This window comes from Rhinopithecus bieti, unplaced genomic scaffold (genome assembly GCF_001698545.2).
Source record: "Rhinopithecus bieti isolate Rb0 unplaced genomic scaffold, ASM169854v2 scaffold_8783, whole genome shotgun sequence".
In the NCBI taxonomy this organism is placed as follows: domain Eukaryota; kingdom Metazoa; phylum Chordata; class Mammalia; order Primates; family Cercopithecidae; genus Rhinopithecus; species Rhinopithecus bieti.
In genome coordinates, this window is record NW_016806197.1 from 1,730,255 (window position 1) to 1,745,525 (window position 15,271).

Here is a 15,271-nt window from a genome sequence, read left to right on the forward strand (position 1 = left end):
GTGATAGTCAATTTTTTTTTTTTTTTTTTTTTTTTTTTGAGACAGTCTTGCTCTGTCGCCCAGGCTGGAGTGCAGTGGTGCAGTGGCACAATCTCGGCTCACTACAACCTCTGCCTTGCGGGTTCAGGTGACTCCTGTGCCACAGCCTCCTGCATAGCTGGAATTACAGGTGCATGCCATCATGCTTGACTAATTTTTGTATTTTTAGTAGAGACAGGGGTTCACCACGCTGGTCAGGCTGGTCTCGAACTCGTGACCTCAAGTGATCCTCCCGCCTCAGCCTCCCAAAGTGCTGGGATTACAGGTGTGAGTCACTGCACCTGGCCAGCAATTTCATTTTCTATAAAATGTGTTCATGTTCATTTTTCTATTGGGCTATTCATATTTCTTTCATATATCCCAAGGAATTCTTTAGATATTAGACAAATTAGCTCTCTTTCTGTGCTGCAAACTACAAATACTTTTCCTAATTTGCTATTTCTCTTGAATTTGTTTATAAGTTTTGCCATGCAGGATGTGTATATGAGTAAGAGAGAAAGAGAGATAGAGAGAAAGAGAGAGATAGAGAGAAAGAGAGAGAGAGTGTCTATGTGTGTGTGTGTGTGTGTGTAATTTAATTTTTTCTTTATGGATTCTGGGTTTTCAAATAAATTATTTTAAAATATTCCAAAACCAGCTGGGCACGGTGGCTCATGCCTGTAGTCCCAGCACTTTAGGAGGTCAGGGTGAGCAGATGACCTGAGGTCAGGAGTTCGAGACCAGCCTGGCCAACATGGTGAAACTTCATCTCTCCTGAAAATACAAAAAATTAGCTGGGTGTGATGGCACGTGCCTGTAATCCCAGCTACTCGGAAGGCTGAGGTAGGAGAATCCCTTGAACGTGGGAGGCGGAGGTTGCAGTGATTGTGAGATTGCGCCACTGCACTCCAGCCTGGGTGACAGAGCGAGACTCCATCTCAAAAAAATAAATAAATAAAATGTTCTAAAACCAAGGTATCTGGGAAGGTGGTGGCTGTTATGGACGGAATGCTTGTGTCTCCCGAAAATTCCTATGTTGAAATCATTCCCCCTAGGGTGTTAGGAGGTGTAGTCTTGGGGAGGTAATTAGGATTACATGAGGTCATGAGGGTGCAGCCCTCATGAATGGGATCTGAGTAGTACCCTTATAAGAATACTGAGAGAGCTTGCTTCTGTCTCTGCCATGTGAAGACTGAGAAGACGGCCATCTACGAATCAGGAAGCTGGCCATCCCCAGACACCAAACCTGCAGACACCTGGATCTCGGGCTCCAAACTGAAAAATAAATGTTTGTCGTTGAGGTCACCCAGTTTATAGTATTCTGTTCTAGCAATCTGGGATGACTAAGAAAGTAGGGGTATAGTTTTTTAATCTCTCAGTCTCCTCTGAAAAGAGACAGAATGATTGGTTCATAACAGCACTATTCACCACAGCCTAAGGTGGTAGCAACTTATTCATCGACAGATAAATAAGTAAACAAAATGTGGTAGGTACATACAACGGAATATTATTTGGCCTTAAAAAGGAAGAAGATTCTTCCGTGCTGCAACATGGATGAACCCTGAGGACATGCTGCTAAGAGAAATAAGCCAGTCACAGAAGGACAAATATTGTATGACTTTACTTCTGTGAGGTTCCTAGAGTAGTCAAATTCATAGAAACAGAAGCAGAAGTGGGGATTGCCTGGGCCGGGTACAGAGGGAATGGGTGGGCATATAGGGGGAAGGGGGAGGTGACTTTGCAGGCTCCAATTTGCCATGTGTGCCAACATGGAGAAATCTGACATAAAAGAAATCTGTATGCTTTGAGCCTCTAAGCAAACAGATCAAGTCACTACAAGGGAAAGAAACCCAGATTGTCATCAGATTTTTCACTGCAACTCTATCATGGTAGAACATATTTAGGTTCCTCATTGAAAGATAAGACGAGTGGAAGACTTTGTATCCAGCCAAACTGGCCCTCAAGGATAGAGGCTGCAATGAACAGTCACTGTCATCAAGAAGCACAAACTCAGGAGACAGTGTCCCCATATTCCCACTGTGAAATATCTCCGAGGACTGCTTTAGAAAACCAAAATGACTGGAAAGACATCAACAGAAAATTTGATGGTGGACATACAACACATAGAACTAAGAGACCAAATAGCATGCGGAAGGTGGAAGGCTCCATGCTCTCAAAAAGTACAGACAATATAACCATCAACAAATAGGGAAGAACGAGAGATTATACAAAAAAGATGAGATGCTTGCTGACTGCCTACCAGGTATCAGCTGGGAATTGAGGGCTATACCTCCAAAGCAGGGGCTGAGGAACACAGGGGAAGAGTGATGAAGACGTTACTGGCTAATTTCAAACACAGCTCCAAGTGGGGAAGCAACAGATGTAGAAACCCTCCCAAAAAAGAGAACGTAGAGGAATTTTATAAGGTGGATAATATTAAGGTAACCATTAGAACAAAAAAATACAACACAAACACTCATACTAAAAGACAGAAAAGAAGGGAGGAAGAAAGAGAGACACAGAGAGACAGTGGGAAGAAGGAAGGGAAAGAAAGAATGGGGGTGTAGAAAGGGAGGTAGAGAGAGGGGAGGGGGGAGAGAGAGAGAGAAAGTGAGAGAAAGAGAGAGAAAGAACATGCAAATAAAACAGACCACACAGTAAAAGGAGGGAGGCAGTGAATAGAGTGAAGGAGAGAAATTGAGTTTAGACTTCTTTGAATATACTTTGTTTTACTGATTTGACTTTTGAGCTATCTAAATATTTTAGATAATTATAAAACAAATTAAATTTTAAAAAGCAATCCCAAAAAAAATCAAGTCAAATGAAACAAATGAACCTAACTACATATATAAGAGCTGGTGGCAGAGCCACACAGAGGAGAACTACCCCATGTGACATTAAAACAGTAATTTGAGTGTACAGTCTAGCGAGATTTTCCCTAAGGATTAAAGAAAGAAAGAAAAAAAAAAAAAAAAAGCAAAGCAAAACATTCATTGAACGAGCGTGGAAATATGAGCACTGACCAGACACTCAGCACACAAAGGAATCAGTGCTGATTTGGGGGAGTGACAGCAATGGTACTGTGGTTACATTTCAAAGAGCATCAGTGCTTTTAGAGACGTGTATTAAAATGTTTTTAGATGAAATGGAAAAAAAATCTATCGGAGCTCAAGCGTAAATATAAACGCTATCCACACTGTGTGATAGAAATGAAGTAATATTTTGTGTGCGACATAAACCTTTGTCTATAGAGCAGGATGTCCCTTTACTGTCTCTTATTTTAAATACAGCATTCTAAACTGTAATATAATTTAAGGCCTGTTTTCTAAAGTTCTGAACAACCCTTTTGGCTCGAAGAAATGATCCTTAATCCCAGCCCCACGGTCAAACTTCTTGACAAACCCCTTGCTAATTCGGAACTCAGAGAGGTGAAACCAGCCCTTGCTTTAAATGAAGGGAAAGGAGTGCAATGGTGAAGAAGTCTACAGAGCTCAAGCTTCTCGTCCTCCCCCTTCCTGATTTCTTTAAGCTTGAGGTCTAGCATGTGGTCACAAGCACTCTAAGACTAAAAGAAGCAATGTACTTAACCAGATGAGCTGAATTTAATCCTTTAAAACATATACATTTATGAAAAGTCATTTCTAAACTTTTTTTTTGCATCAATATTGTTTTATTGTTTAAGGTTTCCATTTCAAACAAAAACCCGGTGCTGCCAATCCATTATATCACAGCTCTGCTGGACGGCCAGTTGGAAGCTCTAAATTACTCATTCATTCTTTCCTTGGTATTAAAAGGAAAGAGCTTACCCAGGACCTAGGGGAGGGAGAAGCGTGGAGCTGAGGGGTAAACTGATAAATGGTATGGGCTGTAAATCGCAGGTGCGTGGGGTAATAAGTCCTTAGCTCTGCCCAGAGGAAAGGGAAGGCTTAGTGAAGAGGAGATATTTAAGCGAGGTATCAAAACCATTTTATCAAGTAGAGAAGTATACTCCAGTAATTGCAGGGTAAAGGGCGCCACGGGGAGCGCCAGTCTGACTTAGCCAGCCTGATGTCCAGAGGCATGCTTGATCTGCGCTGCCATGTCTTGTCTGTGAAATGAGGACAATGGTACCAGCCATTACCGAATGCTTTTGAGGGTTAAAACAACAAATGTTTTTAAATGCCTTGCAGGGTTCCTGACATATCATCGGGCTCATTCCTTGTTTGTTCTCTTTGTCTTCCACCCTTTGAGGCAGAAATGTAGGAAGTAGGCATGTGCTTCACAGGAGTGTGTGTGTGTGTAAAAGACAAGGAGGCCACAGAAGAGGGTGGGGTCAGCCGAGCTTCAAGGCTGTGGACTTGACCTGGGCAACGAGATGCCCACTAAAGTATTCTAAGCAAAGGACTTGGTCCGTAATTGAGAAAGATCATTTCCACATAGTTGCACGGAAGATGGACTGCAATCACACACAGAGGCTGTTAAAAACGCAGGCAAAAGTGAGCATGGTCTGAATACCAGCAGTAACAATGGGAACTGAGAATAATGGGTGAACTCGAGATAATTCTGAAGGTGTATTTCCAGGGCTGGAGATAGGAGCTTGCAGTAATACAAGGAGAAGCGGGAAGCAGGTTAGAAAAGAAACAAAACAAAACAAAACAAAACAAAAAACCCTGAGATATCAGATTGGAAAACAAGATGACTACTATCACCTAATACTGACTGTGTAGCTCTACTCTGGCAGAAAGCATAGGGAAAAAAAGAGCAAAAATCAGATAAAGAGCATTGAAAGCCTCTGTAAGAAAATGTTAACACGCTTAAAATGTGCACATGGTGTGTGTGCAAGGAGGGAAGACTCCACAGTGGCAGCTGTGAAAACCTTGGAATGTGGCCCCCCGGACTTCCACACATCCACCGAGGGCAGCTCGCAGGAGAGGAGCAGGCGCTGAGAGTGCGCGCAGCATTGGCAGGCCTGGCGATCTGCCTCTGGTCTGCACCTTCCCCTCCAGGGCACCAGAAGCTCAGCCGCTTTCTTCTTTTTGCCTTTGCTGCCCCCTGCTGAACGCTAGTAGATCAGTCTTACTCAAAAGAGGAACAAAGATGAAAAGTTTATCAACGTTTAAATGTAGAAAAGAGGTCCTGCCCGCCTTCACAGCCCACAACCATAAATCACACAAGCTGTCTTCTTTCAGTTTCAGAATCTACCCTCTGCTGCACAAAGCACCTGAAGCCAAAGAGCGTTTCATTCCACAACAATCACACTGTCATCTCTAACATCTGACCGGCATTATCAAGAACTTTTTATTATTAATTTAGATATTCATACGAAGCACACAAACATATCAACATTATGTTTTGTTCCCCTCAAATATAGAGTAACTGGAACAACCTAACTCATCAAGTAATAGTTTTTAGGAGACCCGATTTATATCAATTGCATTTACTATACCAACTATATTTAAAATGAGGGTTTCTCAAGTGCGTTAAAAATGTTCTCCTAAGGAAATCAACTAGATGGGGTTCCTGCAATATCAACTTGGTTAGTAAAATGGTTATCAATATGGTTAGTAAAGCTTTTCCTATAGATGAGAGAAATCTAAACGAATTCAACAACTTCCTGACAAATACAAATTCTAAATTCGGAGACAAATTAACCTGACCTCACTCTTTTGCTTTGTAAGAACTATGTTCTTGATCCTTCTCTGAAGGTCCACGGAAGAGGAAAGTTGATTAGAAATACAAGCCCATATCTAAAGTAGCAGAATTAAGTCAGAAGTTGGAAGCCTGACTTCTCCACTGTTGGCAGTGCCTGCTCAGTCACAAGCTGTTCGACCGCCATAAAGCCTGTTTCCTTATCTATACAACGTGGATTCATTGAGAAAATTAAACAACAGATATAAAAGCGGTGTGTACAGCCCGGTACACAGGAAGGGCCAATGCACGTTAGTTAAATCTGAATGTCCTCTAACTGGTGACTTAGAGGCATATTTCTGTGACCAGTTAATTACAAACCTGAAATTTTTCCTTCGGAATGTTCCTCCGGGCTCCTTTTGCTAAAACCAAAGCCTCTTCTACTCTGCGGCTTGCTAGAAGATCCTGTATTTGTTTTTCCAAAGGTAATGGTACCAAGATGTAAACTCCTTTACTTGTGGCAACGATCACTCTTCCTGGGAAGAAATTCAGCATTGTAAGAAAGAGAGAAAACATACTGCCTGCAAAAAAAACACAACTGCTTTCCCCAAACTGGATCATTACCTGATTTGTTGAACAATTTTGCCATAGTTTTCTCAAAGGAATTCCTACAAAAATTATAAATTATAATGCTTTTATTTTTCCCACATTGTCAACTGTCAGAAAAGGGCAAACTCTTACTATGACATTTCCAAAGAATAACATCTTGGTTTTTTTTGCCTTTTTTTTTTAATTGAGAAATACTGGTGAATGTAAAATCAGTGTAGTAAACACATAATACATAGCCCAATGAAGATGGAGAGTGCAATCAGGGAACATTATCAATAAGAATGTACACCATTTTTAAAACATTCTTTTCCCTCCAAGTTAGTTTACATAAAATTAAAATGTTAATGTGATATTTTGAAGCATGAGATAATATTTCATCCTCATTTGCCAACCAGAAATACCTCCAAAGTCTTGCCATTAATATATTCATCTCCCCACAGTCCTGCACGTTAACCTGGCCCACTGCCATTGTCATTTTACCTGTGAGCCCCTCCACAGGTAGTCTGTGGAAGAGTCAGAACTGTGGTCCAAGACGAGCTCCTACTACTAAGCTTCCAAATTAAATTTGGTTCCTTTCTGCAGAAACTTTCAGCTAAGCACCACCGGTTTATAGGAAACAATCTAACTCTTTCTGTCTTCTGTATCACAACTAAGGCAGTTTTTCTCATTCCCAAGTAACATTCTGTCCTTCCTCTGCCTGGAGTCACTTTTCCCAGGAAGCCTCCCTGTGTTCCCACCCTGGGCAGGTTACATCATCGTCCTCTGTGTGTCCACCACACCCTGAGCCCGCCTCTACCACTCAACAGGCACGGCACCCCAATACTGCTCTGTGTGTGTCCCCAGCGCACGCACCACAGCCCCACTGGAATTAACCCACTTAATGGCAGAAACTGGGAGTCTTCTTATCTCCTGTAAGCATCTATAAGACAGCACTTGGCACAGCGAGGGTACTAAAATCCTTCGTTTGGTGAACTAAAATTCTTCAGTGGCAAATGCAATGCATAAATCTAGATTCATTCCTGGTTGGAAGAAAATATGATAGAAGCCATTCTTAGGTCAATTGGGGAAATCCAAATATTGGCAGGACATGAGATGGTATCATAAATTAATGTGAATTTTTTTCAGGTATGAAATGGCATTGTGGTTTTGTAGGAAAATGCCCTTATTCTTGGGAGATGTGTGTGAAAGAATTTTGGGATTAAATATCATGATATCTTCCTCTTAGTTACAAATGGCTCAGCAAAATGGTAACAAGTATTGAATCTAGGTGAAAGGTTCCTGGTGGTTTACTTTGTCTCTCTTACCACTTTTCGGAATGCTTCCAAGTGTTCAAAATAAAACTGAGGAAAAGTAGAGTAAATCCTTCAAGTGGCTCACCATACACATGAAATGAAATCCCTCCTGCCTCCACCTCTCCGATTACCCTGGTCTGCTGCAGCCTCAGCTCACGCTGCCCCTTCACACACACCATGCACTACAGTCACAGTGAACTGCTTGTGTGGCCTGAAGCCCACAGTACCCCCTTTAACGGATTCGCATACACCTTTCTCTCTACCAGAAGGTGCTTTCACACAATATCTGCTTGGCTGACTCCTACGCATCCTCAAAGGTTTGGCTAAAACAGCACCTCCTTCAGGAAGTCCTCCCTGCTATCTCTAGGAAATACTTTCTCCTCTGCTCTCATAATGGGCCTTATTCCATCGTGATCACACTTTTATACTGCCATAGCTATTTGTTTAAATGTCTGTCTCCCCACTAACTGTGCAGGCCCTGAAGCACAGAGGCTGTACTGGAGTCATCTGTGTATCTTCTATGCCTTGCACAAGGCCCAATTCCTAAATGATATTTACTGAAGAAATATCACGAAAGAGTTAAATAAATTTCACTAAGACTTCTATGTGAATGAGTACCTTCAAAGTCCTGTAGGATGTGGCCCTCCTTAAAGGGCAGGGTCTGCTTCTGTTGCTGATCCAACATGCTGTGGACTGTGATGAATTCGTCATCGAGCGCTATGACGTATGGAAAGGACACAGCCGCCCCAATCACGTTCTCCGACCAGTGCACAGGGGCGCGCTGGGATATCCCTGCGACTGTGGCAAACATGCCTAGAAGTAAAAAGAAAGAGTTAGGTGGGCTTCCAAATAAGCATGGTATCTTTTTCCTGTAGCTATGTCTAGATGCAGAATGTCCCCTGCCCACCAGCAATTTTCTTGTACAGTCTTGGATTTCAAGAAAGGAAAAATAATATAATATGTTGTATGTGTGAAGAGCCCTACAGGAATTTATTTCTGTGAAGAGAACTACCTTACCCAGAATGTATATCTGATATTTACTTCCAATTCAAAATGAGGTTGTAATAATATTACCACAAACTTAGCAAAATGAAAAATAAAATAGGCCGGACGTGGTGGCTCAGGCCTGTTATCCCAACAGGTTGGGAGACCAAGGAAGGCAGATGGTGCTTGAGCTCAGGAGTTAGAGACTAGCCTGGGCAACATGGCGAAACCTCAGCCCTACAAAAAATATAAAAATTAGCCAGGTGTGGTGGTGCACGTCTGTAGTCTCAGCTACTTGGGAGGCTAAGGTGAGAAGAACACTTGAGCCCTGAAGGTCAAGGCTGCAGTGAGCCATGATCATGCCACTGTACTCCAGCCTGGGCGACAGAGTGAGAACCTGTCTAAAAATAGATAAATAAAATAAAACAAAATAAAATAAAATGAGGTCTAAAAATACATTTCCATATAAGCCACATGACAATTTATAAAGCATGTGTCCTCACGTGAGGACAAAGTGACTTTCAAATAGGGTGTAATCCTGAGGATTCTGCTGAATTTCTGCTCAAAGAACATGTTCTAGACAGTACAACTCTCGTGGTCACATGGACACCACCACTATCGCCCAGCCTCACCCTGGAGGTCAAACAGGGTGCCTGCATTTACCTGCTCACGGCTGAACATCACCCAACCAGAGAACTAGGCAGCACAGAGGCCCTGATGATTGTTTTTAAAATAAAAAGGGCAAGGGCCTGGGGCAGTGGTGCTTGTCTATAATCCCAGCTACTTGGGAGGCTGACACAGGAAGAATGTTTGAGCCCAGAAGTTCAAAACCAGCCTGGGCAACATAGTGAGACCCCATCTCAAAAAGCACTGTCATAGGACAGTGCTTCAAACCACAGGTTTAAAGTCTGGTGGTTACTATGCTGTAGATAGAATCTGTATATAGGTACTGTGTGAGAGGTGTTACAAGTGATCTTTCAATTTGCTTATAATTGTGCCAGTTACAAGCAGAACAAAACTTAAGAAGGTTGGTTCATTTAGCCTGATGCCCATGTAGCTGAGACACAGTGCATCATAAAGATTATTCACTATTATTTCCCATCAATCCTAACACTACAACCAACAAAGGGTAATGGAGTAAAATCTTTTTTTTTTTTTTTTTCTGAGACAGAGTCTCGCTCTGTTGCCTAGGCTGGAGTGCAGTGGCACCATTTTGGCTCACTGCAACCTCTGCCTCCCCGGTTCAAGCGATTCTCCTGCCTCAGCCTCCCGAGTAGCTGGGATTACAGGCATGCACCACCACGCCTGGCTAATTTTTATATTTTTAGTAGAGACGGGGTTTCGCCATGTTGGCCAGGCTGGTCTCCAACTCCTGGACTAAGGTGACCCGCCTGCCTCAGCCTCCCGAAGTGTTGGGATTACTGGCGTGAGCCACTTTGCCCAGCCTATCAAATCTTTATAACTAAAACAGTTAGGTATTGGTACATGAACAGGCAAATGAACTGAGAGAATAAAACAGAAAGTCCAGAGACAGACCCAATACATTAGGAAATTTAGTACACATTAAAGGCCATCATCAGTAAGGAAAATATAGACTCTTTAATCAGTTTGTTGGGAAACTGGACAGCTATATAAAAAAGATAAAATTGAGGTTGGCCACAGTAGTTCACGCCTGTAACCTCAACACTTTGGGAGGCCACGGCAGGCAGATCACTCCAGTCCAGGAGTTCAAGACCAGCCTGGGCCATGTGGCGAAACCCAGTCACTACAAAAAATACAAAAATGAGCCAGCCGTGGTGGCGGGTACCTGTGGTCCCAGCTACTAAGGGGAATGAGGTGGGAGGATCACTTGAACCAGGGAGGCGGAGGTTGCAGTGAGCTGAGATTGTGCCACTGCACTCTGGCCTGGGTGACAGAAAAATACCCTGTCTCAAAATAAATAAATAAAATTTTAAAAGATAAAATTCAATGTATTCCTCACACTCTTCACTATAAGAAATGAAACTGGCCAGGTGCGGTGGCTCAGGCCTGTAAACCCAGCACTTTGGGAGGCCGAGGCCGGTGTATTACTTGAGGTCAGGAGTTCGAGACCAGCCTGGCCAACATGCTGAAACCCTGTCTCTACTGAAAATACAAAAAATTAGCCAGGAATGGTGGCACCTACCTGTAATCCCAGCTACTAGGGAGGGTAAGGCAGCAGAATCATTTGAATCCGGGAGGTGGAGGTTGCAGTGAGCCGAGATGGTGCCACTGCACTCCAGTTTGGGCGACAGAGCTAGACTCTCTCAAAAAAAAAAAATAAATAAAACCACACAAGTACTAGAAGAAAACACAGGTGAATTTGTCTTTAACCTGGAAGACAGAGAAATCTTCCTAATTATAACTCAAATTCAAGAAGCAATATCAGAAAATATTGATACATTTGATTGTACAGAATTTTCTTTTTCTTTTTGAGATGCGGTCTTGCTGTGTTGCACAGGCTGGAGTGCAGTGCCTAGTCACAGGCAGAATTACAGAGCACCACAGCCTCGAACTCCTGGGCTCAAGCGGTCCTCCTGTCTCAGCTTCCTGTAGCTGGGACCACAGACACATGCCACCACACCTGGTGAGATTACATCAAATTTTTTTAAAAAGCTTTTGCACAGTAAAACATGGAAACAAATACTTGAAACTTACATAACAGAGAAGTTGGTATCTCACATATATAAAGAATACTAAAAAAACAAAAATAATTTAAAAAGGGCTAGAGATAAGAAGAGATAATTCCCATTAGAAGAAATGTAAATGGTTTTAAACATGTGAAAATGTTCAACCATGCCCATAAACGAGGGAAATGGAAATTAAAACTACACCGTGAAACCATTTCTCATATACTAGACAGGCAAAAACACACAAGTTTGGACAACATCCTCTGTGGGCAAAGCTGGAGGGCAACAGGTACTTTCATAGGTTGCTGGGGAGAAATAACATGGTGCAACCTTTATCAAGGGAGACTATGGCAACCCCTCGCATTTATACTCTGACTCTGCTATCTTCTTTCTAGAAAGCTTTCCAACAGATACACTGAAAACACACACGCATACACACAAATATAAGTCCCTAGGAACAGCTAAAGCCTGAAAAAGACCCCAAATGTCCATCAATAGATGGACGCATTATGGTACCTCCACACAGCAGAATAGTGCACAGCTATAACAATCAAGGAGGAATACCTCTACATTATACTCTGAAGTGACCACTTTAATATATTAAGTAAAAAAAAAAAAGCAAGGTGAGGGAAAGTATGCTACCATTTGGCCAAGAAGGAGGAGATACAAATATTTACGTATGTACGTTGTATTTTAAAATGCAAGAATAAACCCTAAAAATAAAGGTTACCTATGGGAGAGGGAGACTTGGCAAAAAACTGGCTGTAAGCTTAGACCTCTTTGATGATATCTTGCTGTATCCATCTGTCCTGGAACTTTGTAAACGTTTATATAATAAAAAATAAACCAAAGCAATTTCTAAAAATCAAAAGTAAAATGAAACAAACAAATCTAACTATAAATCTAGTTGATGGCATAACCACACAGAGAAGAACTACTCCAAGTGACTTTGAAACACAGTAATTTGACTATATTTCTAATATCCTAAGGACAGAAAGAACCACAAACCATCAAAGTTTCCAATAATTATACTGTGGGAGCGGTAGTGTTGGTCCTGTTACTCTGTTGTATGTACTGCGGGATAAATCAAAGGAGTAATTATGTTGAGGTAGTAGAGAGGTAAGATCTTTGGTGTGGTTGAAAGCAAATACAGGTACAATGATGGATTGGTTCTATCAACATGATTTCACAATGAAATTATCTTTACAAAATATATACTTGTCCAGGTGCAGTAGTGCACACCTGGAGTCCCAGCTACCTGGGAAGCTGAGGCGGGAGGCCTGCTTGAGCCCAGGAGTTCAAGGCCAGTCTGAGCAACACAGCAAGACCTTGTTTCTAGAAGAATAAAATAAAACAAAAAAGACATACTTCCCAGCACTGTTTACTGAAAGAAGGGCCTAGAAACATGAGCAACAAGCACCCCTAGCTCCCAGACTGTGGTCTGTAAACATCAGGGCTTTTTGGAGAAATGGCTGAAACCAGACCCAGGACAAGAAATGTACGAGGTGAGTTGGGAACATCCTGAAAGTCAAGGAAGCAATCAGATTTCTAGCGGCATGAAAAAGGGACTGAAGAGTCCACCTGAATAAACTCCCAGCAGGCATGGATGAAACTAAGCACATCACATACATTTACGTCCATGAGTTTATAATGATACTTTTCAGAAAGCCATTTCTGTAAGACAGAAGAGACCCCCATATTGAAAACTGAATAACCGAATTGATCAGGGCAGTAACTGTCAATAGCTGTTAACATTACAGAGCGATGAAGGCATTGTGTAACCCTGACAGAGGTACTCTACCACTAGGAAGTAGTCTTGCCACCCCACAAAACAAGCAAATTTTAAAAAACCCTGAATCTCCTAATTACTAATTGAAGGAAACACAGAGGTAGAGAGGCATGTTAAACAATACTATGGGAATGAAATCATTAAAATCCAGATTGTGGGACACTATACGTGAAACCACCCAATTTCTTCAACAAAAAAATTAAAGAAAAGCAAAAAAGAGATGAAGCAGAAAACTGACATTAAAACAGAAAAAGTAACAGATCAATTGCAATGTATGGGCCTTGTGTGAAACTGATTCAAACAAACTGAAAAATAAACATACAAACACTTAAACATAAGTGTATGTATGTATTTATGTCTATTGTGATATATGCTAACAGGAGAAATAGGGCACATCTAGATATATTGGATATTAAGGAATTACGGTCAGGTTTTTTAGGAACTGTGGTTTTCTTAGGTATCTGTAACTTAGAAATATGTACTAAAATGTTTACAGATGAAATGCTATGATGTCTGGGATTTGCCTCAAAATAAACATGTATAAACTGAGAATGCCTGATGTTGGGTGATATCTCTACCTGGTTCATTATGCTATTCTCTTTATTATATAAGTTTACATATGTTTTCCACAATAAAAAAATTTCACAGTACAGAATTCCTCAATTTTTTGAAAAAAAAAAATGTGGCTGGGCTAAAGAATTTTTTCTTCAAAAAGTAAGACTATAGTGTCAAACCATAAAAAGACATGGAGGAAACTTAAATGCATATTACTGGCTGGGCGCAGTGGCTCACACCTGTAATCCCAGCACTTTGGGAGGCCGAGGTCAGTGGATCCCTTGAGGTCAGGAGTTTGAGACCAGCCTGGCCAACATGGTGAAACCCCATCTCTACTAAAAACACAAAAATTAGATGGGCATGGTGGCACATGCCTGTAATCCCAGCTACTCGGGAGGTTAAGGCAGGAGAATCACTTGAATGCGGGAAGCAGAGGTTGCAGTGAGCCGAGATCGCACCACTGTACTCCAGCCTGGGCGAGGGTGGGGGGAAAGAGAAGACCCTATGACCAAGCGAAAGAAGTCAATCTGAAAAGGCTACATACTGTATGGTCCCAACTAGATGACACTGTGGAAAAGAAAAAACCCATAGAAACAGCAAAAAGATCAGCGGTTGCTGGGGCTTAGGAGAAGGAAGAGATGAACAGATGGAGCATAAAGGACTTTTAAGGTGGTGAATGGATTATGAATGACACTATAATGATGGATTCATGTCATGACACATTTGTCGAGCATGGTCCCTAATATGAACTATGGGCTTCGGGTGCTAACAACATGCCCCCGTACCACTGTCGTGTGGATAACGGGGAGGGCAGAAGGGTCCATGGGAACTCTGTGTACTTTCCCCTCAGTTTTGCTGTGAACCTAAAACTGCTCTAAAAAATAAAGTATATATATATATTTTTTTTTAAAAAGTGAAAATCAAGACATATACATGAAATAGTTTATGACGGGAATTCTTGTTGTCACAAGAAAATGTGTTTGCACTCAGCACTTTGAAATGAGGTGTCTATACAAAAACTCTCCAAGGATAAAAAAATACCAGTGTTAAAGGGAACGCACTCTCGCCAGCATCCCTGTACCATGAACATATACACGAATTATAATATGAGCCACCCCTGGCTGGAAGAAAATACCAGGAGACATCACTAAGGTTAAAGCGCTGATTCTTAATTTTGATAAGGCTGTCCGGAGAATTAGGTAAGGCCACACAAGAACCACTAAAGCCCCTTTTGAGGAGCTAGCTACGAAAAACTTTTTGGTGGGATGAAATGACAGGACATAAAAGAGAAAATGTTATGGACCTGACATTGAAAATACTTAGTGAGCTACTTCAACTCCTTTTTACTTTTATTTATTAATTTTATTTCTTTTAGACAGAGTCTCACTCTGTCATCCAGGTTGGAGTGCAGTGGCACGATCTCAGCGCACTGCAACCTCCATCCCCCAGGGTTCAAGTGATTCTCCTGCCTCAGCCTCCTGAGTAGCTGGGATTACAGGTGCCCGCCACCACACCAGGTTAATTTTTGTAATTTTAGTAGAGATAGTGTTTCACCTTTTGGCCAGGCTGGTCTCGAACTCCTGACCTCAGGTGATCTGCCTGCCTCGGCCTCCCAAAGGGCTGGCGTTACAGGCGTGAGCCACAGCGCCTGGCCTCAACTCCTTTTTAGAATGAGGAGCAAAAACAATCAAATGACAACCCACCCATGTGGGAAAATCTTACCAGGAACGCTTACGGAGTTTTCTGTTTTTTTTTTTTTTTTTTTTTTT

At 41.8% G+C, this 15,271-nt stretch overlaps 1 protein-coding gene across 2 annotated transcripts in view; it reads right to left on the reverse strand.

Annotated features, from left to right (window-relative positions):
- The window catches only part of TGFBRAP1 (transforming growth factor beta receptor associated protein 1), a 49,509-nt gene that overhangs the window by 27,585 nt on the left and 6,653 nt on the right, over positions 1-15,271 (reverse strand). For both annotated transcript variants that reach the window (XM_017875032.1, XM_017875033.1), the window contains exons 3-4: positions 8,145-8,339; positions 6,007-6,161 (exon numbers count right to left, since the gene is read on the reverse strand). In XM_017875032.1, the coding sequence (XP_017730521.1) occupies positions 6,007-6,161; positions 8,145-8,339 (350 nt within the window). The remainder of the gene's footprint in view (positions 1-6,006; positions 6,162-8,144; positions 8,340-15,271) is intronic.